Here is a 24,118-nt window from a genome sequence, read left to right as displayed (position 1 = left end):
ACGGAAAGGGCCTAACCCAACCCAAAACCCGGCCTGGAAAAGGGGGAAAGAAAAAAAAAAACCAAAAAAAAAATCAAGAAAAAGGTCAACCGAGCCAAAAAACGAAAAAACGCAAGGGAACAACGAAAAACGGAAAAACCGGGCCCCCAAAGGCCGAACGGGGGAACCAAGGGCCCGGGTGCTGCTTTCAGCAGGTGCAGACTTCCGGGGAGCGACCCGGCCCTCGGGCAGTCAGGGCGGTGAACGGTCGGTTCCCTTTGAGGGAGCGGTTCTGCTGCGGGCGATAAGGTCAGGGTGGCCCCTGCGGGCACCAGGGGAGGGGGTGTGTGAGGGGGGTGATGGGACATGCGCCTTGATGCAGGGGAGGGGCTGGGGGAGGGCCCTCGTGGAGTTCTGGGGCGCAGTCACGGCCACGAGCCTTGCGGAGGCCAGAGGGAGTCAGCCATGATCTGTGGCGGCTGAGCCTGGAGTTGGGGGTGGGTCTGGTGAGTCTTGCGGGGAGATGGCTGTGTAGACCCTGAGGGGCTTCCCAGGTTCCTGGCAGCCAAGGCAAGAAGAAAGGCCCTGGGTCATGTAACTGAATTACCAAACCATAATCTCACTGCAGAAAGCAGAAATGTATAGTTTTTTAAAAGCCATCCTTAATCTTTCTATCCAAAGATAATCACTTCACAGTTTGATGACTGTCCTGGTGTTTTAACTCATGTGGTACATCTGTATTTGTACATTAAGTATTTTTGACAAAAATTGTAACTCACTTTGCCACTGTTGTGTAATTTAAGTTTTTCACTTAGTAATACACCATAAACATTCCACCATGTTAGAAACTTCTACTTTTCCACCGTGTGTACCAAGCATCCCTTACTTGGGAAGCAGGTTTCCGATACTGTGTGTGCGCACGAGTACGTGATGATCCATTAGGATAAATAACCTTCAGAAGTGGTTTTTTGGATCAAGGTGTATTTTCCAAATTACTTTCCAGAAAGACTTTTGTACCGATTTATACTCCTTTTAGCAGTGTGGGGCCTGTTCCCAGAACCCTGGGTGTCACTGCAGAAATAGAATGGTGATGTTTACACTGTTAGCGTATTTATAGTAAGATTTAAAGACTGCTTAAAACAAAAGCAACAACACTTACAGAAGTAAAATATATGACAAAATAGCACGAAGCCAGAGAAAGGCACAGGCGTGCACTGTCAAGATTCTTTGCTTGAAGGCAGATTGTGATGAATTAAAGATGAGTGACGCATGTAAAACTAAGTGATTTTTAGGTATGAGCCCTCAAGCAGTCAAAAAAGTGAAACAGAGATAGCCAACGTAGGAGACAAAATAGAATCTGAAACAACATTTGGTCGGAAAGAGCTGAGAAAGAGAAACAGAGCGGATGCGGCGGATGGAGAGGGGACGAGAGGCGAGATCAGCACGGCCGCGTCTGTAACTCCAGCAAATGGCACCTGTCCGCCTGCGGCGACGGAGAAGAGCAAGCTAAGCCCAAGGCAAGCGGAAGGAGGGAATGATAAAGGCGAGAGTAGGAATAAAGAAAGAAAAGCAATGGAGACAATTAAAACCAAAAGTTGGTCCTCTGTAAAGATCAACAAAGTTGACGAGTCTTTAGTGAGACTGACCAAGAAAAGACGGTTCAAGGCACTCCGGGATGAGGGGTGCTACTACCGTTGACCCAGGATACGAAGGGTGTAAGAATAGTATGAATTACATGCAGACAAATAGATAACCTTGATAAAACGGACAAATTCCTGGAAAAAACAACCAGGACCGACTCAGCGAGAAATTGTCACAAAATCGGAACAGACCCACAGGTAGGAAGGCTGACGTGAGTGTCCCCACAACAAAGAAAAGCCTCGGCGTGAATTCTACTACACCTTTAAACAATTTTCACACACCCTTTAGAACACACGAGGGATCACTCCCAACTCACCCTGCGAGGCCGCGGTACCCGACACCGAGACAGACGTCACAAGAAAGGAGAACTGCAGCAGGTGCCCAGTGCACTGGGAGAACAGGGCCCCCCGCCAGTTCTGCCCACTTGGACCGTCTGCTCTTGCCACCGCCCGTGCCTGGTGACGCAGCTAGGATCACTGTTGTGGCATTCGCTGGTTCCTGACGTCACACGCAGTTGTTCGGGAGCCCGAGGGAGCAGCAACGCCACAGCAGCTCTGCTAGCTTGAGCTGCATTTCACTACCCACACCCCCAGGCCCCTGCAGCTGGCCCACCTGTCCAGTTAGAGCCTCTTGCCTGGCTTTCCCTCTGGCCACCGCCCCCACCAGGTCTGGAAGGGCAGGCGGCGTAGGGGACCCTGCCTTCTAGCTCCTCTGTGGGCTTCCAGGGTCAGGAAGAACAGAGATGAGGCCCGCGGCGGCCACTAGAGGGCTCCTCTGCAGGCGACACAGTCGATTGGTGGTGTCTGGTTTGCACCACGGAGGGCTGCCAGTAGCTTGGACACACTTGGGGCTGCCTGGGACGGCACCCCGATCCCTCCTGCGAGTGGGCAGGAGGGTGGACGTCTTCAGAACACCAGGGACCCCCGGCCCCACACCAGGCCCCTAATGTCTGACACTCTAAGATTCCCAGCTGGTTTCTAACATCAGCCCCAGGCTTCCTGACCATTCGCCACCAGTCGGGGAAAGAGAGCGTTTCCGTTAATTTATGCCAATGTATAAAGGAGAGGAGAAACATCTCCACCCCAGGACTGGCTACTACATAATTCGCAGGGCCCCTTGCTAAAAAGTTACCAAGAATTTCAAGATGGAGACAGTGGACCGTTAAACCCAGCCGCGCCCTCTGAGCTCGGGCCCTGTGGGCCTGCGTGGGTCACACGCGTGAAGCTGGCCCTGGCCGCGGGCCCAAACTTCGACCAAGAGCATTTCGTCCCCAGCAACAGGCCTTGCTCTGGGGGCCCAGCTGGGAAGAGAGTGCGGGGGCTGGGCCGTGAGACCCGGGGTGTCTTCCCCCAGGGCACAGGGTGGGTGAGAACCTGGGCCGAACTCACCGCCAAGGGCGTCACTTGGGGACAGACCACTGGCCTCTGCCCAAGGCCCTGTCCACGTGGGAGGCCCTTCTGAGGTCCTCAGGGCCACACGGCCCCGGGGGTGGGGCCACACCTCCCACCTATGCCTCTGAGGCCAGGCCCAGGTGGACCTTCTCCAGTCACCTGAGATGGGCGAGGTGGGGACCTGCGTGACGTGGGGCACGCGGGAGATGTGAGTGACACAGTGTGGGGCGAGGCGGAGACGTGAAGGATGAAAGATGCTGGCTTCAGAGAGGCAGAGCACGGCACGCCCCCAGGAGTGTCCAGGGCCGGTCGAGGGGCTGCCTGTTGCCCAGCCGTTGGGTACACCCTCCCCGCCCTGAGTCCCAGAAGAGCCAGCAGAGGAGGGCTCCCAAATGCCCCTTTATTAAAAACAATTGCACTTAAAAGAGTAAGGGTCGCCCGGGCCTGCGAATTCTCCCGAGGCTCATCCCAGGCCTGGCAGGCAGCTTCCGGGGGAGCCTGTGGGGACAACAGCTCCGTCCTCTCACTGGGTCACAGCAGGCTCGCGGCTGGACCTCACTCCCCGCCCCAGCACCTCCTCTGGTGTCAGGGACAGAAAGCGGGTGGTGGGCTGGGGGACACGAGCCTTTCAACACCCGACAGCGCAGCCCCGGAGCGCACCGCAGCTGCGGGATCTGGGGGGCAAAGCTCAAACCCCGACCCCAGGAGGTAGACAGGACGGGCAACGTGAGCATTCAGGGGACAGCAGGCGCCAGGCTCGGGAGACCCAAGGCACGTCCACAGCCGCCGGGAGCGCCAGGCTCTGCCTCGTGGGGAAATCAGCCTCCCCTATAAGGATCACCCGGCTGCCACCGGCTAAGACCAACTGATGAGAAATTGCTCCCCCATGGACAGCGAGACGGGGACGTCCAGAATCTGGAAAAGAAAGAAGAAAACCTGAACCTAACAACCCCCGACAAGAGCAAGACTGCTGGGACTTGGCGGATGGGGGGATGTGGGCGTGGGTCTGTCCGGCCCTGGGGAGGCCGCCTGTCCTGTTCCTGCCCAGCCGGCGTGGGGGACTGTGGCTCTTGGCACCCACCGGCCACCTCCCTGAGCCCAGCTGGCGTCACCCTGAAGGCAGTCGCAGGGAGAGGACAGGCGCAGCTCCTGTGGCCTGACCTGCCCACTGCTCCCCGAGGACCACGACCCTCTTTCCCTTGCCAGGCCTCAGTGCCCCCGCCCTCACCCACCCCGGGGAGTGAGAGCCCTCTTGCCTTGGTGTCGGGGCTGTAGGTGAAGGTAGACACAGGGACGCCATTGGAGAGGACCTGCTGAGGGGCCGTGGCCACCCCCAGGACGGTCACCTTCCGCAGCTGCAGGCCAGCCCCCTCCCCGCTCACGCGCACCAGCTCATTCGTAACTGTGTTCTGGCCCGAACAGAGAGAAAGACAAAGCATGGAGGTGACAGCAGGTGGCTGGGGACTCGCGACGGCATCAGGGACTGGCCACCCTCTGTGCAGACCAGGGCAGAGCTACCCGGCCCGCCTGGCAGAGCGGCTCCCCTCAAACAGCAGGGCGGTCGCCCCGAGACAGCCCCGCCCTGGGAGCCTGGGGGTCCTTGGACTTACGTTCCGGGCCCGGAAGGCGACCAGCGTGTAGTCCCCGCGCTCCAGCACGCCCAGGCTCTCCCCGTCGTCCCAGAACAGCTCCCCTCGCGCCTCCCCGCTCTCCGTCAGGGCCACAACGAGGGCCATGGGCTGCTTGCGGGACTCCGTGGTTGTGAGGCTGGGGCCCTGGACAAAGGGGTGGACGCGGGACGTGGACACGGAGGCCTGGGGCGGGGGGCACGCTAGGCTGGGACAGTCCCGGGCTGCAGGAGACCAGGATCCACAGGACGCCCACTGCTGGGGGGCTGCGTGCCCGTGCTGACCGCCTGGCTGACGCCCCTCAGGTGGGCCTGAGACCCTCCCCACTTCAAGTGCCACCCGCAGCCGCAGGAGGCCAGGCCCTGGCGCAGCCTCCCACATGTAGGCCTGCCGAGCGGCTGCCGGCTGCGCTCTGCCCTCGCGGGGCCGTGGCCTCTTCCCACGCTGGCTGACAGCGCCTTGGTCTCCTCCCACCTGGGGCGGCCCCTCCTCAGAAGCCCCTCCCAAGCCTCTCCCCTCCCCAGCTCCCCGCGCCTCCTCTGGGCTCGGCAGCATGGTGTCCACCCTGCACCACGGTGCCCGGCCTGGGTACCTGCAGGGGGATGACGTGCCCTGCCTGGAGGTGGATGTTGATGGTGTCCAGCGGGGCTGGCAGCGTCACCCACTGCCCCTGGCTGTGGACGGGTGGCCTGGGGGGTGCTGGAGGCGGAGGTGGGTGGCTGCCAAGGGCCTCTACTGGCACCTGGAAGGACACATCCCCTTCAGAAGGGTCCCAGGCAGTGCCGCAGACCCCACGCTGCCCTCGGGAGCCACGTCCTGTTTCCCGGCTCCGTGCGGAGGCCCAGCAGGCCTGGCGCACACGGGCTGGGCTGTGACCTTGGGCAGATCGGGGCTCACTGTAGGGACCCTCCCGGCACTCAGTGTGGACAGAGCCCGGGAGGCAAATTACCTACTCGGGCCTTAGTTTTCTCATCTGGAAAATGGAGATGCAGCGAGGAACTGACGGATCGTGTGCACGGAGCCCCCAGGTGAGGGCCTGGCACATGCCAGGAATCCAGAGATGCCCCCTTTCCACCACCCGGTCACAGCCGCAGGACAGGAGAGAAGGGCCGCCCTGGTCTCCCCAGACTCCTGGTGCGGGGTCCCCAGGACTCACCGTCTGCAGGTCGTACCAGGTGCCCGAGGGGATGTAGCCAGTCACTTCGGCCTTCCCGGCCTCCAGCACTGGGGTGATGAGAAGAGCCGCCCCCCACAGGAGCTGGCGGTCCACGGTCCAGGTGTGGGGGTCCTCAGGGAACCTTCAAGTGGCAGGGACAGGCAGGTGGGCGTGGGGTCTGGGCTGGGGCAGAGACGGCCGTCTGTGGTCGGCATGCACACCCGCCGGGAGGCCCACAAAGCAGGAGCTCCAGTCTGGGGAGCTCGGGGATCGGGGGGCTCAGGTTACCAGGCAGGGCTGGCTGCAGCAGACTGAAGTCGGCACCAAGGCCGGCAGGACCCTCTCGCTGTCCGACACCACGGGCAGCCTGTGCCCAAGGCAGGAGTCGGGGCTCGTGCCCAACGGCATCGGGGAGGGGCCGGCCCTGGGCATCCCTCTGTTGCTCACTCACTTCCGGTTTGTGGTCAGCCCCCTCCCCCGGGCACACGCAGACCACCCCTCCCTCAGCCAGGTCACTCACTCCAGGAAGAGGGGCCGGGCCACGGTCTCGCCGCCGACGTGGGCCTCGTAGAACAGCGTGTAGAGGTAGGGGAGCAGCGCGTAGCGCAGGGCGAGGGCCTTCCGCATGGCCTCCTGGGCCGGCTCGCTGAACCTGTACGGCTCCTGGGGCTGCGGCCGGGGCAAAAAATGAAGCCCTGGGGCCACTGGTCCCCTGGAGTCTCCAGCCCGCAGACCTGGGCACTCCCTGGCCACCAGTGTGGGGACGGGGTTTCCCAGGGCAGGGTCTCGCTGGGTGGGACCCGGCCCTACCAGGCTGTGCAGGTCGTTGTGGTTCCGCATGAAGGGGTAGAAGGCGCCCAGCTGGGTCCAGCGCACGCACAGCTCCTCCGACGTGTTGCCCAGGAAGCCACAGATGTCAGCCCCGACCAGGGGCACCCCCAGCAGGTTGAACAGCAGGATTTCTGGGGGGGCAGAGTCAGGCCGGGCCTCAGGCTGCCTGGAACAGGGCCAGCCTCCCCCTAGAGGAGCACGTGCTCCGCTGGGCAGCCCCTTCCAGGCGGGCGCTCACCTGGCACGGAGTAGGAAAGCTGCTCCCAGCTGCTCCACACGTCCCCCGTCCAGTGGCCGGCGTATCGGCCGTGGCCGGCGAAAGTCGAGCGGGAGATCACAAAGGGACGCGTCCCTCGAGCCTTCACCAGGGCCCTGGGCGGGCAGCGGACACTGTGAGGGCCGAGCGAGTGGGGCTACCCAGCAACCCTGTCACCACCCGCCTGGGTGGAGCACCTGGTGGAACTGGGAACCAGGAGCTGTCCGGGATGAGACAGGATGGAGGGGGAGGACGGCAAGGTCCCTGCCACTGTCTGCTGAGCTCATCAGTGCTACCTGGGCTGCCCTGACTACCCTTGTGGACGAGCCACGTCCCCCAGCCCTGCAGCGTCACACACCCTGGTGGGTGCAGACTGCCCTGTCTAGCAACACCTGGGTCCCTCTGCAAGCGCCAGGCATGAGGCAGGAGGGACAGCTCCAGCTCCAGCTCCAGCTCGGCGGTGCCAGGAGGGAGTGGGGGAGCAGCGGGGGCCGTCTGGGCTTCCTCTTTCCGCCGTGCCCAGGGCCCAGCAGAGGCCCGGCCCCTCTTCACAGCCCTGGCGTGGGGCAGGCTGCGAGCGCAGAGCTGAGCGGGCTGGGCAGGGCCTCACCTGTGGGAGGCAATGGCTTCGGTCAGGCCGTAGAGGTTGTGCAGGTTGTAGTGCGTAGAGAGGAACTGGCGGCTGGAGGCACAGATGGTGGCCGCCTGGAGGGTCCCACCAACCACGCCTGGAAGACGGGGCTGGTTTCCGAGGAGCTCTGCCACGGCGGGTCTAACCACACCCTCCCCAGGGACCCCTCCCCAGGTGCCTCCCGAAGCTGCTCCCACTCCCCCGCCAGGCTGGCGCTCCTCCGCTTACGGCGTCACCCTTGGACTGGGACATGCCCCTGTGCAGTCTCCACTATTCCCAAAGACAGGCTCGAGCTGGGCGCGAGGACTGGCCTCTGCGAACCTCCGGCTTCTCACACACCGTCCCTGGACTCACAGGTGTTCCCTGCCCGCTTACCCGGCCCTGAAGCCCCACCTCTGCGGGGTGACAAAGGTTCTCTGCCTGGCCACTTCAGTCTCAGCCTCCTGACCTTCCTCCTAGGCCCCTCTGTGCACGTCCTTGTAAAATCCGTTGAGTCAGCTTAGCGGGAAGCCCCATCCTCCATATCTGACCACGCTCGGCCACCCCCCAGGGGATGTGCGGTCGCCCTGGCCTGTCTCAGCAAGAGTCCTTTTGGGTTGGTTTGGCCAGAATCCCCCGACCCAACTTCCCTCCTGGTAACTTTCCACCCATCGCTCCACCTGCTCCTTGGCTGTAAATTCCCACTTGCCCCTCGGCGTTTGGAGTTGGGCCCGATCTCTGCCCCGTGCCAGACCCGGTTGAGGGGTCCCCGTACTTATCAGGGGTTCCTGAGCGGAGTCTGCCCTGCCTGCTGCACTGCATGTTGCTAGCACCATTTCCTTTAGCAAGGCTGCGCCCCTGCCTGTCCATGTCTGCGCCGCTTGGCTGGCGTCTCCCGACCTGACCTTCCTCCTGGGGTTCTCCTCCCTCCCGCCCCCCCGCCCCCCCGATCCTGTGGCTGGTGCTGCCCACTGCTTCTCAGGAATTAGCGCTCTGAGCCTCCCAGACCAGGCACAGGAAATGCTGCTCTGAGCCATGAACCCCCAGGCGGCACTCGGGGAGGCAGGTGGGGGCTCACCCGGCACGTAGGGCGGGTTTTCCAGCTCGTTGCTGGGACAGCCGTCCTCAGAGCCCCTCACGAAGTTGGAAGGCTCGTTCATGTCCTGCAGGAGAAGCCCTGGTGGTGGGTGTCCCTGCCCAGAGCACAGAGGGTGGGGCTGGTCCCCAGGGGCCAGGGGGATGCCCAGGGTGGGGTGGGGCTCTTACAATCCACATGCCGTCAAAGGGCACCTGGGCGTGGAACTCGGCCACCATGTCCTGCCACCAGTCCAGGGCCTTGGGGTTGGTGAAGTCGGGGAAGGCGGTGGGTCCCGGCCACACCTGGACGACAAGAGGCGCGTGGTGGGTGGGGGCCGGCCCCTCCCCAGAGCACGCACTGAGGCCCTGCCACGTCCCGCTCTTCATCAACGCCCAGTCGGCAAACCCGAGAGACCGAGCCCTGGGGTCAACGAGCGAGTCTCTCCCCACAGGCACTGACGTGGGCGGGAGGGGCCCCAGCCCTGGGAGAACAGGGGGCCACCCCGACACGTCCACCGGAGGGGCTGGACTGCAGAACCAGAAACGTCACGAGGAGGACCTCGTCCAAGCCTGGAACCAAGTCCCACGCACTTGCGCCCTGGGAGGAGGGTGCAACTCTGTAGAGCTCCCCCCAGGAAGGCCCCAGGGGACCGGAAGGACAAGGAGGACCCCATGGCCTCACTGAGGGTCTGCAGAGCTCATGGCTGGCTGGGCCCCACCGCCCATGAAGTCACAGACCCGAGATGGAACAATGAAAGGTGGCATTCCTTGTCAGGAGCCACCGTCACCCTGACTGTGACGCGCCCCTCCCAATCTGTCCCGCCAGACATGACAGTTTCCGAAATGCGACCTCTTCCTGAAACAGCTGTCCTGTTCCCACTGGCTGGCCGGTGGCCTCTGCTTTCTGCCCTTTTGTCCCCAGACCCCACCTACCTTTCCGATCAGCGGCTGCCCAGTCTCGTTGGTGATGAAAACCCCCCTCCGCAGCCCCTCGTCGTAGGGTCTGTAGCCCCCGGGGGGGCCCGAGCTGCTGATGGCAGGATCCTGGGAGCGAGAGAAGCCAGTCAGGGGGCGGAGGACGTGGCCCAGGGCCTCGGCACCAGGCACCGGGAAGGCGGGGAAGGCCCTCAAGGCAGTGCCGGCACGCGCAGAGCAGGGCACGAGGCCATGCGGCACACGCACACGTCCACCTGGCGCAGCCGGGAGGCTGAGGGGACAGACTGGGACATGAGCACCACCCTCCTTCAAGCTTCCTAGAGTGTCGCAAAGGTTCTAAAGTGATCATTTTTTCTTCCATAATAAAAAAAAGTAAAAAGAAAAGGTCTGTGTTCACCCTCCCTGCTCTGAGTGGCCACTAAGTCTGCAGCTGTCAGAGCAGTGACAGAAACATGTGACATCGGCACAATTCCAGACCTCTCGGCAACTGACTTGACTCTCCTCTGCCAAAGGGGGTCCCCGTGGTGGTGACCGCTTGGTCTTCCCAGCTCCCCTCACGCCCCTCTGGCCGGAGGGCCCGGCACCGGACTCCAGCTGGACCAGCCCTGGACCAGGGAAGGCTCTGTGTGCCAAGTGACCCAGAGGTCCTGCCCTGGGGAGCTCACGGAAGTGCCTCCTTCCCTCCTTCCCACAAGACAGAGCTGCCTGAGGGCGAGGCAGGCCCAGGAGACACGTGGAGCCTCCACGGTCCCTGCTGCCCCCACGTCCTGCACTTTCCAGTGCTGGTGACATCAGCTTATTTTGTCCCTGCCTTTTGCTTTCAGGCAGTTCAAGTAACCTGTAAGTGAAGAGTCCTGAGAAACAGACATGTTTCCAGGGACCCTTGACCTGAGCCTCCGTGGACAGCAGGGGCCAAGCCTGTAAACCTGTCCATATTCCTTCCGTATCAGAGAGACCCTCAGAAGTCGCTGCCAGCGGCCACGGCAGGGAAGACGCCACACGGAGGGATGGGAGAAGCACTCACCACGATCATCATGTACCGCCGGCCGCCCTGGTGCAGCGCCTGCACCAGGGCCGGGAAGTCCTTGAAGCCATCTTTGTTGAAGGTGAAGTCCCTCCTGGAGTCCATGTAGTCCAGATCATTCCACTGGACGTCCTGCGGCAGCACAGGAGCCGCTGCTGGGGCCTGGGAGCCGCGCCCAGCAGCCCCCGCCGCCCCGCCCGCCCCGCGCACTCACCAGCGGGAAGTGGGCCTTGGTCATGTTCTCCACCACCTGGCGGGTGATGGCGGTGGACGAGTAGCCCCAGCGGCACAGGTGGAAGCCCAGGCCCCAGTACGGCGGCATGAACGGGTACCCTGCGGGCGGAGCCGGCCGGTGAAGGGTGGGGTGGGGGCGCGGGGCGGGCGCTGGGGCGGGAGCAGGCCGTACCCACGACGTCCAGGTACTGCCGCACCACGCTCTTGGGATCCGGGCCCAGGAAGACGTAGACATCCAGGATGCCGCCTGTCGACCTCCAGCTGAGGGCCGGGCTCGGCTGCAGGACCACGTCTGGGGAAGCATCCCTGGGGCTCAGGGACAGACACCCCACCCAGAGAGCCCTGCACCCTGAAGACGGGCCACCCACAGGCAGAGACGAGGCTGCCCCATGGGGAGCCGGTGTGGCCTGGCGGGGTGGGGCGGGGGCAGCCGTGCCAAGCCCAGCTGGCTGTGGAACCAGCGCAGGATAGAAGGACACGGAGCAGCAGGACCTGAGGCTCCTTCCTGCCTCTGCTCACCTCTGCGGTGGGGTCCCAGAACCCCTTTAGGGGCACAGATGGGCAGAGCTGGGAGAGGCCTCGGCCCACCAGACGCATTTCTCAGATGAGAAGGGAGGCCCGGCCCCCTGCCCAGGGCGGGCGGCTCACCCATGGCGTTGCTGTTCAGGAGGAACACTCCGTGCGCCAACCCACCATCCTCCAGTGCCAGGTAGAAAGGGTGGGACCCGTAAAGGTTCACGTTGGGCTGTGACACACAGGAGACGGCACCTCAGCCCGTGACCCCAGACCCCGCACCCACCCCCGTGGCCGCCGCTCCTGTACCGTGGGGGCGATGTCCCGGTTCCAGAGGGTGACCTTGGCCCAGCTGGTGCTGAGCATCAGGGGGCTGAGGTGCTCGGCCAGGCCCACGAGGTACTGGGAGGGCAGGGAGGTGGAGAGCTGCAGAAACTGGTCGGCGAAGAACAGGGGCGCCACGCTGGTGTTGAGCCTGCAGGGCAGAGGCCAGGCTCCCTCGCACCCTCCCAGAGAGCACCAGGAGGCTGCAGGGGCCCGGCCAGCTCGGACGTCTGACCCAGGGACGGGCGGCCACACCAGGTCCAACGAGCCCAGCACCCTAACCCAGGCGTGAAGCGCACCGAGGGCACATTCAGAGGAGGCATGCTGCCCCGCCGGCCCGTGCCATCCCAGATGGGTGTCACAGCCACGGAGCCTGAGTCCACGGCAAACCCCAGGACGCTTGTGCATCCAGTACCCGGGCACGGCGAGGGCGCGGCCCACGCATTTGCTCATTCTCTCACGCACGCCTGCCCGGGGCCCACCGTGGGGCAACCCAGGCTAGCGGCGGCGGCCAGGAGTGAGGGAAATGGAAGGACTCCTGCCACAGCGGAGGACAGCAGTGACCCAAACACGCGCCATCAGATGGGGACGTGAGCCCTGGAGGGACGCAGAGCACAGCGAGGCCCCCTCGCTGCACGGTGCCTCAGTGTCCTTGTCTGGAACGTGGGGATGGAAGCAGCACCTACTTCTGAGTTGTCACGGGGATCACACGAGTTAATGACCACACACTCAGTGCACGGTAAGGGGTGTATCAGTATTTGATAAATAAAATAATAAAACCAGGCGAGAATACAACGCCTGGGGCGGGGGCACCACCTCAGACTGAGCGGGGTGTCTCAGCCTTGGCATCACTGACATCTTGGGCCGGGTCACCCTCTGTGGGGCCATCCTGGGCACCCCCAGCCTCGGCCCACTGGATGCCAGTAGCACCCCTGAGCTGTGGCAGCAAAGAAACGTCTCCTGATGTTGCCAGACTTTCCCGGGGGAAAATCCACACCAAGAACTGGGCGCGTCAGGTGGAGGCCCTGGTGGGCAAGTGCTGGGGTGGTCCAGGAACAGCCAGGAGGCCCCCGTGGGGAGGGTGGACAGTGAGGGGTCAGGGGTCAGTGGCAAGCAGGGTGACCCCACTGAGGTAGAGGCACGGGGACCAGGCACTCACAGCACCCGGCCGTCCAGCTTCCGGCGCACGACCACCCCAAAGGGCTCCTCTGAGAACTCCACGCTGTAGAGCGGGGACAGTGCCCGGCTGTGCACACGAGGGGTCTCCAAGGGCACCTCGTAGCGCCTGTTAGCGGGATCTTTGATCTAGAAGGAGAGAGGGAGGTGGAGGAGTAGCCCCCCGCCCCCTGCCCAGAGCACAGCCTGCTCCGAGCGCTCAGGTGAGGCCTAGTGCGGCTGCACAGCAGCGTGTGAGCGTGGGCGGGTCGCTCAGCCTCTCTGAGCCTCGGTGTCCTCATCTACAGAGCCAGAAGGCCCCCCACCAGGTTGCCAGGTGAAATACAGAACATCTGGTAACTCTGAACTTCAGATCAATAACCAATAGTTTTTTGGCATAAGTGTGTCCCAAACATTGCATCCTTACACTGAAACACAAATTCCTTGGTTACCTGGAATTCGGGTGTACCGGGCATCAGTACTTTTATTTGCTACGTCTGGCAGCAAATAAAACCTTCTTCTCCCTGATCTACCATTTCATAAAGATGAACGAGCCCTGAGCCTGCCTTCTCGAACACCTGTCACTGTGTCCCCACCTCCCCGAGGGAGCCACTGGGTCTGCTCACCCCTCAGCTCCCACTAAGGGCTCCACACACAGTCGCGCAACACACGCCCCTTGTGAAGTGCTTGTGTGTCCCTCCCGTGTCCCTGCCGGCGCGCACCCTCCCTGTCCTCTGCCCAGCCCGCTCCTGCCCACCGTGAAGTGCAGGCGGCTCTCTGTCTCCATCAGCACGTCCAGCCGCAAGGTCAGGACGTCCTTCGGGAAGAAGGTGGGGGTGGAGCGGGTCAGGGTGGCCGTGTAGCCCGTTTCGGAGGAGCTCAGGTTCTCCAGCTTGTAACTGGGGTAGTTGGGTGGGAAAAAGCACCAGGGCTGCCCCATCTGGGCGCCCCGTGGGTCCCGCCTTGCTGGGACATAGCAGCAGCCGCGGGCCTCGCACTGCTCCTGGGTGATGGCCCTGTCTGGGGCACAGTCGAAGCGGCTGTTGGGGGGCACGTTGCACTGTGTGGGTGCGGGACGGCCAGGGTGCTGCTGGGCGTGCCCGGGCCCTGGCCCGCTGGCTCCCTGCTGGGCAGCTCTGCGAGTCTCCTCCAGGACTGGGGAGAAGCCACCCAACTCTTGGGGTACCACCAGGAAATCACGGAGCAGGATGTGCCCCAGGAGGGCAGTGGTGGCCAGGCAGATGAAGGTGCAGACCCCCAGCAGGGGACGGGTGCACGGCGGCCACCTCACATCCACGGTCAGGGGCTGCCTGCCCATGGCGGCCGCCGGCAGCGTGGACAGCTCTGGAGGCCTGCGGGGAGAAGGGACCAGGCTCAACACCCAAAGCAGCTCACCCTCCCTCCCAGAGATCAGGTGAGCAGCCCTAGGCAGGGTGGGGCAGCCCTGTTTAGGCTGGGGGAGGCGGGGCAGGGAGAGAGAAGCACCAAACAGGGGACCGCAGAATACCACACTAAGGCTTCTAAGATGCTACAAAAAGACCGAGCGAGGCGGGTTGGCAAGTAAAAGGACAAGCCACAACAGCAGGTGGAGGGAGCCTCACTTCCGCATGAATGTCGTGACTGCGGTTATTACTTTTGGCCAACAGGGTGTCAGCGGAAGTGATTCTGGCAACCCCTAACTGCTTGGGGGACCCGCCACCTTCCCTCAGTCCCTTTCCTGTGGACCAGCACACGGTGGCAAAGCCATACAACAGAAGGGGCCTGACCTCTGACGACTTCGCAGACCAGAGCCCCTCCTGGCCCTGTGGCGCACGGGGACAACAGGATCTCGCTATGGCAGCTGTACCTGGAGACCCGCAAGTACCAATACAAGGATGTGAGGTTCAGATTAACAAGCGATTGTTACCTCGTTTTGCGTATCTGAATGTTCTAAATATTTTATAAAGAACATTGCATTACTCCAACCCCAAGAGCAGATGGGACGCGCAAGGATTTTATCAAGGGAGCCCCTCTGGTCTGTCTGAGAGAGAATGGCAGGGAGCCGGCAGGCGGGGAGGGCCACCTCCAGGTGCAAGCCTGACCCCAAGGAAGGAGAACGAGTGTTCCTAGCGGCAAGGCTGTGGGAGGGTGTCCATGGGGGGTTCTCAAACCAAAGCTGGACATCAGAGGGGTCTGGTCTCTGAGGAATGGGCCTCAGAGCAGCTGCAGGGATGATTTCAGAGCGCAGGAAGCTCCCTGCAGCGGGAGGTCGTGAGACACACGCTCAGGGCTGCCACCAACACTTAGGTACGGGGAAAAAGGCACACACCAGACAGGAACGCAGGGCCCTGAGGAGTCTGATCTGTCCTGGTCACAGAAGGGTGGGTGGGGAGTGTTCCGCCCGGCAGCAGAGCTTGTGTCCCACCATGGGCCACTGGTAAATCAGGGCTCTTTGGGCTCCACAGTGACACTCACACTTGCAACACCAAATCTGTGGGGTTTTCTTCCTCCACTCTCCAGTCAGCTGGGTGTCCTGCAATTCAGTTCAGTTCTGACACCACCTGCCTGGATTCAGCACAAGCCCCATGGTTAAGGGCTCAGTCCCACAAGACTGCCCCACTCAGATGTCAGTTCCAGGTCCCAGCTTGTCACTTGTACTTCTGGTGACTGCTATAAATTCAGGAGTTCCCATAACCTCAGAAAAGTGCTTGTCTTACATTTGCTGATTTGTTACAAAGGACATGGGACACAACTCAGGAAAAGCCAGAGGGAAGAGGTACATAAAGCAACGCTGGCGGGCGGCAGCGCCTCCATGCCCTCTCCAGATGTGCCCCCTCCCTGCACCCCGAGTGTTCACCAACCTGGAAGCTCCCCGAGCCCCGTGCTCAGTGGTTTCCAAGGGGGCTCCCAGTGGGCAGGCAGAGTGGATTAAACACTGGCCACTGGTGATGACCTCAATCTCCAGCCCCTCACCCCTCTCTGGAGGTGGAGGTGGGGGTGGGGGTGGGGGTGGGGTCGGGGTGGGAGTCCCAACCCTCTAATCAGGCCTTGGTCTTCCCGTCCCTGCCCTGAAGCTTCCTAGGTGCCCCCAGCCAACAGCCATCCGCGAGCAAACACAGGCACTCTCGCCACGCAGCTTCCAAAGGTTTCAGGTGCTTTGTGCCAGGAATGAGGGATAAAGACCAAATACGGGCAGAGGGAACTCAGAGCTGGTCCTGGGGTCCACACTCGGGATGTGGACCTCCCCGACTCCAGGGGTTCAGACTCAGGACCGGGGCAGGCCCAGGCACCTCTCAGAAACTGCAGGGGTGGCTGGGGTCACTGGGGACATGACCAGGACTGAGCACTACGTCCCTCAGAAGAGGGAAGACACCCTAGAAATGCGGAACAGGCGCCTCCAGCCCGAGCCCCGCTCCCGGCTGCAGCCAAGCTTGGCAATCTGGAAAGAAATGGGTAGGGCTCAAGGTCAGGGGCTCCAGCTCCGCGCTCGGGGAGGACGCCGGACCCGCCGCGGGTCCAAACCCGCTTCTGGGGCGTTGCCACTGGCAGCCCGGGCAGAAGTCAGGTGTCTCCCCCTCCCCGTACCTCAGTTTCCCCTTTCCCCCGTGAGATGCGGCACGCACAGAGCCCTCCTCGCTGAGCCCTGGGCGGAGGGACGAGAATCTGGACGTTGCCGGGACCCCCTTGCTACGGGGGAGGGGGGTCGCTACCCTACCGGGCCTCACCGGTGGGACCCCCTCCCCCGCCGCGCGGCCTCGGCCACAACCTCCTCAACTTCTCCAACTGAGAAGCCGCCAACCGACCGACCGGGCGCCCCGCCCCAGCCCCAGCTGGACAGGGCCCGACGCCGCAGGTCTGCCCGGGTCCCGCAGGCCCGCAGCTCACCTCCGCGCACGCGCGCCCGGCCCGCCGCGGGGACTCTGGGTTCCGAGCCGGGCGCGCGCCGGGGCGGGGCCGCGGGGTCATGTGACGGGGCCGCCCGCGCAGGCGCCCTAGGCGAGAGTGCGCGACCCCGCTGCGCCCCCTCGCGGCGGCTCCGGCGGAGCAGGCCGGGTCCTTCGGCGCATCCTGGCGCTGGCTCCGCGTCCCACTCCTACTCCGGCCCTGCCGCCGTACCCGGGTCCCCCGCTCCCCGGGACCCCGCTGCCCGACCCGGGTCCCCGCTTCTCCACCCGGGCCTCTGCCCGGCCGGGAAGGCGTCCCAGAGGAGCGCGCACTTTGCCGGGAGAGGCCCGCCGGCGCCTGCGGGGTCGCGCCGTTGCCGTTTCCTTGGGGTCAGAGGTGGGTTGTGGCACCTGCTGGCCGGGTCCTGGCCCGGTCCCTGGTTCCTTTGGGGTCACAGGTGGGTCGTGGCACCTGCTGGCCCGGTCCCGGCCCGGTCCCTGTCCCTGCAGCTATTAGGACTTCGTAAGCGCCGGCCAAGCCGCAGTCCTGCCAATCCAGCCCGCAGAACGGAGACGTCTCCGGAGAGGCAGACAAAGGTGCTCAGCGTGGAGAGGTTAAAAACAGCCAGAATTTGGGAGCTCCTTAAATTCTCTCCGCAGTTTACATTTGTTCTGTAAAGAAATAATCAAAACATGTGATAACCTATAAAACCAACGTTTCTGAAGACGTTGACATAAGGAATTTTTTCATAAAATGGGAAAGTGCTTACATTAAGATGAGCACACTTTTAGAAGTGAGACACGAAAACTGAATGAAGTCTTATCTTAACTTGCCAGACGGAAGGTATGCTCAGAACAATCCCGGAGGGGAGGCGCCAACACATGCAGCGCTGTGGCCTCTGGGTGGGCTTAAGACCTCCCCCTGCACCTGGCTGCGAGTTCTGTATTTCTGCGATGTTTTAGAATAAATACGCCTGACTCCCATATTGAGAAAAAGATTTTTTTAATTCTTCTGCTGAAAGGTTTGAAAAAGCGAAATTATTTTATAGAACATTTTTCCTTTAAACTGCAGTGAAGCCAGTAGGTGGACAGTATTCGGAAATGCAGGGGTGTGGCGAGAGAGCACTGGGTCCATAAGGAAGACGGGCCTGCCTGGTGGCACCTGCAGTCCCAGCTGCTCAGGAGGCCGAGGCAGGAGGGTCCCTTGAGCCCAGGAGTTCGAGACCACCCAGGGCAACAGCCAGACCCCATCTCAAAATAAAAATAGTGAAGAAGAGACAGATGGGCAGACGGGGCGTGGTCTCCTAGTGTTTGCCGGGTGGTGTGCTGTTACTGCAGCCGTCACCTGCTTCCAGAAATGACCTGTCTGGGGTCCTTGACTTTCTCCTGCAAGCTGTGCATGTGAATTTAACTCAAACTGGACGTGAGGGCAGGAGAAGGGACCTGAGTTTTCTGGGGGTGGTGATGGCAAAAACCGGGGGAAAGTTGGTGGGTTTTCAGGTCTCCTGGTAGAGGGGGCGCTGAGGGATGAAGCAGCCTCCGAGGCCACTGGCCCGGTGCACCGCGGCTTCCACCCTTTGCTCGCCGACAGGGTAGTGCTGGCACAGGCCAGCAAGTGTGCGAGGAGCTCGCGTGGACCCCGGGGCCTCACAAACAGAAGGGTTATTTGGACGGCGAGGTCCAGCGTGGCGTGTGTGTCTGCAGTCCCAGGCACGGCCTTCGCCAGCGGAGGCTCGCCGGAAAGCGGCTGGTTGGAAAGTCAGGTTTTGGATAAACTGCGGAGTAACGAAGCAATTCCTACGGGTAGGCTGGCTTATCTATTTCTCTTAAGTGGTGTGGAGCGGAGGGCACACGTGGTTTATAGGAACACAAAAAGATTCTAAGTCCCTCATAACAAACAGGTTTCTGGATCTCTTTCTTGTGGGGGCAGCCGTGGAAGGTGGGGGTCCCGGCTGCTCTCTACGATGGCCCCGGCGATTCGAGCTTGCTGTCGACCTTCTGGCTGACCTTGCGCAGGGCCTTCTGGAACTGAGGGTACTCGTCCTGCACTTGGTGGAGGATGGTGGCGATGAGGGCCAGCCGGTCGTCCAGGCGCCTGCGCTCCAGCTGCAGGGACTGCTTGGAGCGAAACAGGAACACGTACCTCCCCTCCTTCACCGCCTGCAGGTGCTTGGCGCGCGTCTGCAGGGCCACGATGTCCGAGAGGTTCTGAGTGGGAAAGAGACCCTGTGTCGGGCTATGCTGATTGGGAGGAGGCCCCGCCGGCCCCCCGCATAAACTCGGATGCCAGGAGAGGAGACCGCCCCGAGAGGGCGCACCTGTGAGGCCGCCGCCCACTGGGTTGGAGCCTCTTGGTCCCCCCCGCCATCTAGAAGACATTCCTGGCACCTGCTATGCCCACGGCCCCTTGTTCTCTCGCCTGCCTCAGTTGACCAGGCTGGGACCTTGGAGTCACGCTCAAGCCCTCTCTTCTGCCCACACCACGTCCAGTCCAGCGGGAAATCCCAGCGGGGCGACTTCTGGATTATGTATGTGCAGAATCCGGCAGCTTCTCACCAGCCACCTGGTCCCTGCATCCCCATCCTCCTGCAGCACCGTGGTGGCCTCAAACAGTGTCCTGTGTCCACCCTCGACCCCACCCGCCACACCCAATACCAGAGCCGGAGGATCCCTCGGGAGCCCCCGTTACTCCTCCTGGCAAAGCCCTCCCCTCGGAGAAAAGCCCAAAGTCATGACCCTCTGCCCGCACCCCCAGGGCCTGCCTTTGCTGGGCCATCCCCTCTGCCTGGGGCGGCCCCTACCTTGCATCCCAGAGTCTTGACTAAATGCCGTCAGCTCTGCGTGGCTTTCCCAGACGACCCAGCCCAAGGCCTTGGTCCCCCGGCCCTCCCGACGCCCCTTCTCTGCTTCGTTCCTCTCCAAAGCATTATCCCCATCTGACACACCCTCTCTTTTTATTTATTCTGTTTATCACGTCTCCTGCCCCCAGAATGTAACCTCCAGGGGGTCAGGAGCTTTTGTCTGTTTTGTTCTGCTCTGGAGCCCTGGCACCCAGAACGGGGCCTGGCCCGTGACAGGCACAGGGTCAGTATTCGTTGAATCAGCGAATCACAGAGCCACAGACTGCGGCAGTGCGCGGTGCTGTTTCAGCTGCGCTTCACCGGGCCAGGAGAGGCCCCACTGAGAGTGGCACACACATGACCGAGGTGCCTTTAGCCCTAGTGACCTCCTGGGGCTTGTTTACCTGTTGCTTGAGGGCGGTAAGCCGGCTGAGGTCGGCTTCCAGCGTGTCCAGGTCGGACTGCATCATCGACAGCTGCTTCTGCTTCTCCAGGAGGGCGCTGCTCGAGCTTCTTTGTGCTTCCTCCAGTTTCAGGACGGTTTTGGTGCACTCCTCGGTGGCCTAGGAGGTAAACAGGTCCCTGCTGGGCCCCTGCATCCTGGCTCCTTGGCGGACAGACAAGGGTAGGGCCATGAGGACCTGCCAGGTGCCTTCTGTGCCAGCCGCCAGGAGGATCCCTGAAGGGGAGTCAGAGTCACCGCCCTTCGGGGACCTGTTACCTGGAGCGGTGCGAGCCCGCGAGGCGCCCACGGTGCAGACTGCTCCCCTGAGGCAGGTGTGGCTTAGAGAGAGACCCGGGGGGCCTGAGAGGTTCTGGGGGCCTCCTCCTACAGCGGGTCTGTCTGCTTGGACATGGGGACTGGGGACAGCTGTGCGCCAAGAGCAGGGGCCATGGTCTCGGGGCAGAGGTGGGCTGGGGAGCGTGGGAAGGAGGGGCGAGGCCTCTCTGCAGAGTCCCCGCCAGACGCGGGCTTCAGGGGCATCTGTGGCAGACAGGAAGGGGACGAGGCCAGCGCCATCAGCCTGGTGTGGGTTCCACCGTCAGGGGAAAAGAGAAAGAAAAACCTGGTGGCGTTTGGTGGCTGACGGGCCCAGGCGTGGAGAGGGAGAAGAGACAACGGTGACTCAGAGTTGGCCGGACACGGAAGGACAGAGAGGGACTGGCGGGGTCCAGAGAAAGGACCCATCTGTGTGTCAGTGGTGGTTGTGTCGGGCGTGGCTCAGGGGCAGGGGCCTCGGGCGCTGTGTGGGGCAGATGTTGGGTGAGGGGTGGGTGTGGGGGTCCTGGCGGGGGACCGGGAGGCACGCAGGGCAGTGAGGGGAGACTGGGAGCCAGGACAGGAGGCCGAGGAAGGGTGGACATCAGGAGTGGTCACCATGGCCAACAAGGACTGAAAAGAGGCTTCTCTGCCTCTCTCCAGAAACTTCCAGTAACTTCCAAATGAGCAGGTCAAGCATGTCTGTCATTTACTGCTAACCTTTCCCTATATGGGACCTACCCCAAAGGGCCTATCTCCCCACTCTCCATGTAGTTCTCTGGGTGACCCTAAAAGGTGGGTACCTATTTTGAAGGTCAGTAAACCAAGGCACTGAGAGGTCAGTCTGCCCAGCCATGAGTGGAATAGTGGGGTTCTGAGGCCGTGCTCTCAGCTGTCCCTAGTGCCACACGGCCGAGCAGAGGAGGTCTGAGCCCTGGCCTGGCGATGGCTGGGGGGTGGACATGGGGTGGCACTGGCTTGGCCTCTCCCATGCCCCTCATGCTTGGTTAATACTGCCTTGGGGACAGGGACACGAGCTCTCGGGGAGTCCCCAGCTCCAGCTCAGGGCCTGGCCGCGTGGCTCTCCCTCCAACACCCTGCCTCTCCGATGCCACTCGGTTAAGCAGAAAGCGGTGGGAATATGGCCGCCTGTGGCCCTGTGCAGCTCCCTCCGGGTGTGGGCGTTCCACTCATCCCAAGACAAACCCCCAAAGACAGGCCCCGAAACAGCGGCAGTCAGCAGCGCCCAGAACACCTGCTGAGCACACGGCCCCTCTGACAGCCACCGCACCTGCACCCCCGACCCAGCTGGGTCACAGGTCCCCCAGGTCGAGGCCCAGAGGGTGTGGCAGCCCCATTGCCAGCGCAGAGCAAGTTGGTTCTCCTGGCTCCAGGCGGGGCTCCCCCATCCCCACAGCGCCCACTGGCACCTCTGTCACAGCCACGGCCCAGCAGCACCCACTGCAGCTTGCGGGAGGAAGGACAGCGTGGGACAGGGTGGGGGCAGGTTCATCGGGAGGACAGCCCTGGCCAGCTGGTGGGGGTGGTGCCGCACAATGACCACATGCAAGGGACACCAGTGGACGCCAGAGCAACACCCCACCTCCAACAATAGACATTGCGCCTGAGCAGGAACACCCTTCTGGAGTATTCCTGGGGTCACAGAGGAAGCTCAGGTTGTTTAGACCTCCTCTTTCCCGCCGTACTGCTCCCCACCTTGTGAACGTCCCCGATTTTCCGGCGCAGCTCAATCTGCTTGTGGTGGAAGTCGGTCCGGGTGAGCACCTTCGGGCCTGTCTTGCCCTGGCCTTCGGCCTGTGTCACGATGGTCTCCCTGCGGGCGACCGCCAGCTCCATGTCGCGGATCATCTTCTCCTGCTGCTTCAGCAGCTGCCCGTGCCTGACCTGGGGCACAGGACAGAGGGGCTGGGGCGGGGCCGAGGTGCCGGCTGCACAGAGGGTGGCCAGGGCGGCCCTGGCGTCCTCCACTCGCACCGTCTTAGGTGCTGCAGGGAAACAGTGAGGGCTGCCCCGCCCGGGGAACAGGGTCTGGAAGTGACGTTATGGGGAAATCTGACTGGCACCGTAGCAAGGTTAGTCTCCTAGCTCTGACAAATGCACCGTGGTTTCATCAGACAGTGACATCAGGAGAAGCTGGCGGAGGGTCTGCAGGCCCGGGGCTGGGGCTTGGGTTGTGGGAACTCCCTGGAGCCACAGAAATATGACAGTGGCTACGTAGATATGCGCGCCTGGCAGAACCCATCAACTGCGGGTTTCAGATAAGCATATTTTGTACTTTCCAAGTTATGTCCAGAGTTGATTTAAAAAAAAACGGAACAGGCAGGAATCCCCAAGTTAAGGATGGTGGAAGGAGATGGAGCTTATCCAGGTTTAAAAACGTGTCACAGAGTGACAATAATCAAACGCTCTGGCATTGCTGCAGGTGTTGCCAAAGTGGTTGTCCCAGCAGCCCAGAGGGAGCGCAGAGCAAGGACAGTGTGGAGTGGCGGTGACACACGTGGGGCTACCGTGTGAGCCGTGTGGCCGTTCAGTGCGGTGAGACAGCAGGCTCCCACGGTGGCCCTGGCTGGGACGAAACAGAGAGCGACCCTATTCACACCACGCCCAACAGAAATTCCGGGTGGACCACGCGCCACGTACGTGCAAACGGTTGCAAAGAACGCGGGAACGTATGTGTGTAGCGCCAAGCTGGGGACCTTCTTCCTCAATTCAGGAAACCCAGAAGCCGCGAGGAGGAAGGCTGACCCTTCCACGGCGTAAACACTAAAACTCCGCGGAGCGAAAGGCAGCGACCCACGGGAGGCCCTGCTCTTACTGAGTGTCAAAGATGGCAGTGACCCCGGCGCAGAGCTCCGCCCCTGCCGGGAAGCAGGAAAGCACGGCGGGGAGTCAGCCGGATATGCGCACCGCAGCCCCCGGGTGAGCACGTGCGAACACCAACACGCACCACACACACCAACACGCACCAACACGCACCACACACCACACACAACACGCACCACACACCACACACATCACACACACCAACACGCACCACACACACCACACACACCAACACACACACACACACACACACACACACACACACACACGAGCCCACTCCCTGCTGGTAACCCGGCAACGCAAATCCACATAGCAGAGGTGGCTGTTGTCACGCAGTGGATTGCCAAACAGTATAAAGACGGATAACAAACAAGTGCATTTAGCAAAGCCACAGAAAAAAGGCAATATACAAAAAAATCAATTGTATTTCTATATACTATCAATGAACAATGGGAAATTGAAATAAAAAATATTATTTATAATAGCACCAAAAACCATGAAACACTTAGGTATAAATTTTAAAAAAACATGTGCAAGACCTGGATGCTAAAACCCAAACACACTGACAGGGGAAATCAAATAAATCAAATAAGATCCAAATACATGGAGACACACATCGGTTCATGGCCTGGGAAAGGCAGTACCGCCAAGGTGTCAGGTCCCCGAGCTGATCTGCGGGTCAGCGCAATCCCAGCGTGGTCTCCACAGGGGCTTGGCAGAAATGGATAAGCTGATTCTCAAATTTTTATGGAAAGGCAAAAACACAGAATAGACAAAACAATCTTGAAAAAAAACAAAGTTGGAGGCATCTTGTAAGTACAGAGTTGCAGAAATGAGGAGGGGAGAGCTGGTGAGCGGACGGCCACAGGCGCCAGAGGAACAGAGCAGAGAGCCCGGCACAGACCGACGCGGATGCGCCAGCGGTTTCAGCGCGGCCGGAAGGTGGCGCAGTGGGGAAAGAGCAGCCTTGCCGACCGGTGGGGCGAAGCGAGTGGGCGTCCACACGCAGAATAATTAACCCCCATCCACAACTCGCACCACACACAAAAAGTAACT

The 24,118-nt window shown here is 61.7% G+C and overlaps 2 protein-coding genes across 2 annotated transcripts in view; both read right to left on the bottom strand.

Annotated features, from left to right (window-relative positions):
* Positions 1-3,404: 3,404 nt before the first annotated feature.
* On the bottom strand, positions 3,405-14,604 carry GAA (glucosidase, alpha; acid). Its single transcript, XM_012663080.1, has 20 exons — positions 14,522-14,604; positions 13,513-14,107; positions 12,760-12,905; positions 11,586-11,751; positions 11,412-11,508; positions 10,936-11,055; positions 10,744-10,862; positions 10,530-10,661; positions 9,503-9,613; positions 8,759-8,872; positions 8,571-8,655; positions 7,493-7,610; positions 6,865-6,998; positions 6,606-6,757; positions 6,316-6,464; positions 5,796-5,937; positions 5,232-5,381; positions 4,622-4,786; positions 4,268-4,420; positions 3,405-3,926 (listed from the first exon to the last, which is right to left on the bottom strand). The coding sequence occupies exons 2-20, from the start codon at positions 14,071-14,073 to the stop codon at positions 3,867-3,869; spliced, it is 2,874 nt and encodes a 957-aa protein (XP_012518534.1). The 5' UTR covers positions 14,074-14,107; positions 14,522-14,604; the 3' UTR covers positions 3,405-3,866.
* Positions 14,605-18,577: 3,973 nt separating this feature from the next.
* Positions 18,578-24,118, bottom strand: part of CCDC40 (coiled-coil domain containing 40) — a 36,285-nt gene continuing 30,744 nt past the window's right edge. Inside the window, exons 18-20 of the mRNA XM_012663074.1 lie at positions 21,935-22,123; positions 19,863-20,021; positions 18,578-18,826 (exon numbers count right to left, since the gene is read on the bottom strand). Coding sequence (XP_012518528.1) covers positions 18,578-18,826; positions 19,863-20,021; positions 21,935-22,123 — 597 coding nt within the window. The remainder of the gene's footprint in view (positions 18,827-19,862; positions 20,022-21,934; positions 22,124-24,118) is intronic.

Source organism: Propithecus coquereli, unplaced genomic scaffold (assembly GCF_000956105.1).
Source record: "Propithecus coquereli isolate 6110/MARCELLA unplaced genomic scaffold, Pcoq_1.0 Scaffold794, whole genome shotgun sequence".
NCBI lineage: Eukaryota > Metazoa > Chordata > Mammalia > Primates > Indriidae > Propithecus > Propithecus coquereli.
The sequence above is the reverse complement of the archived record's forward strand: the minus strand, read 5'-3'. Positions and strand labels throughout refer to the sequence as shown.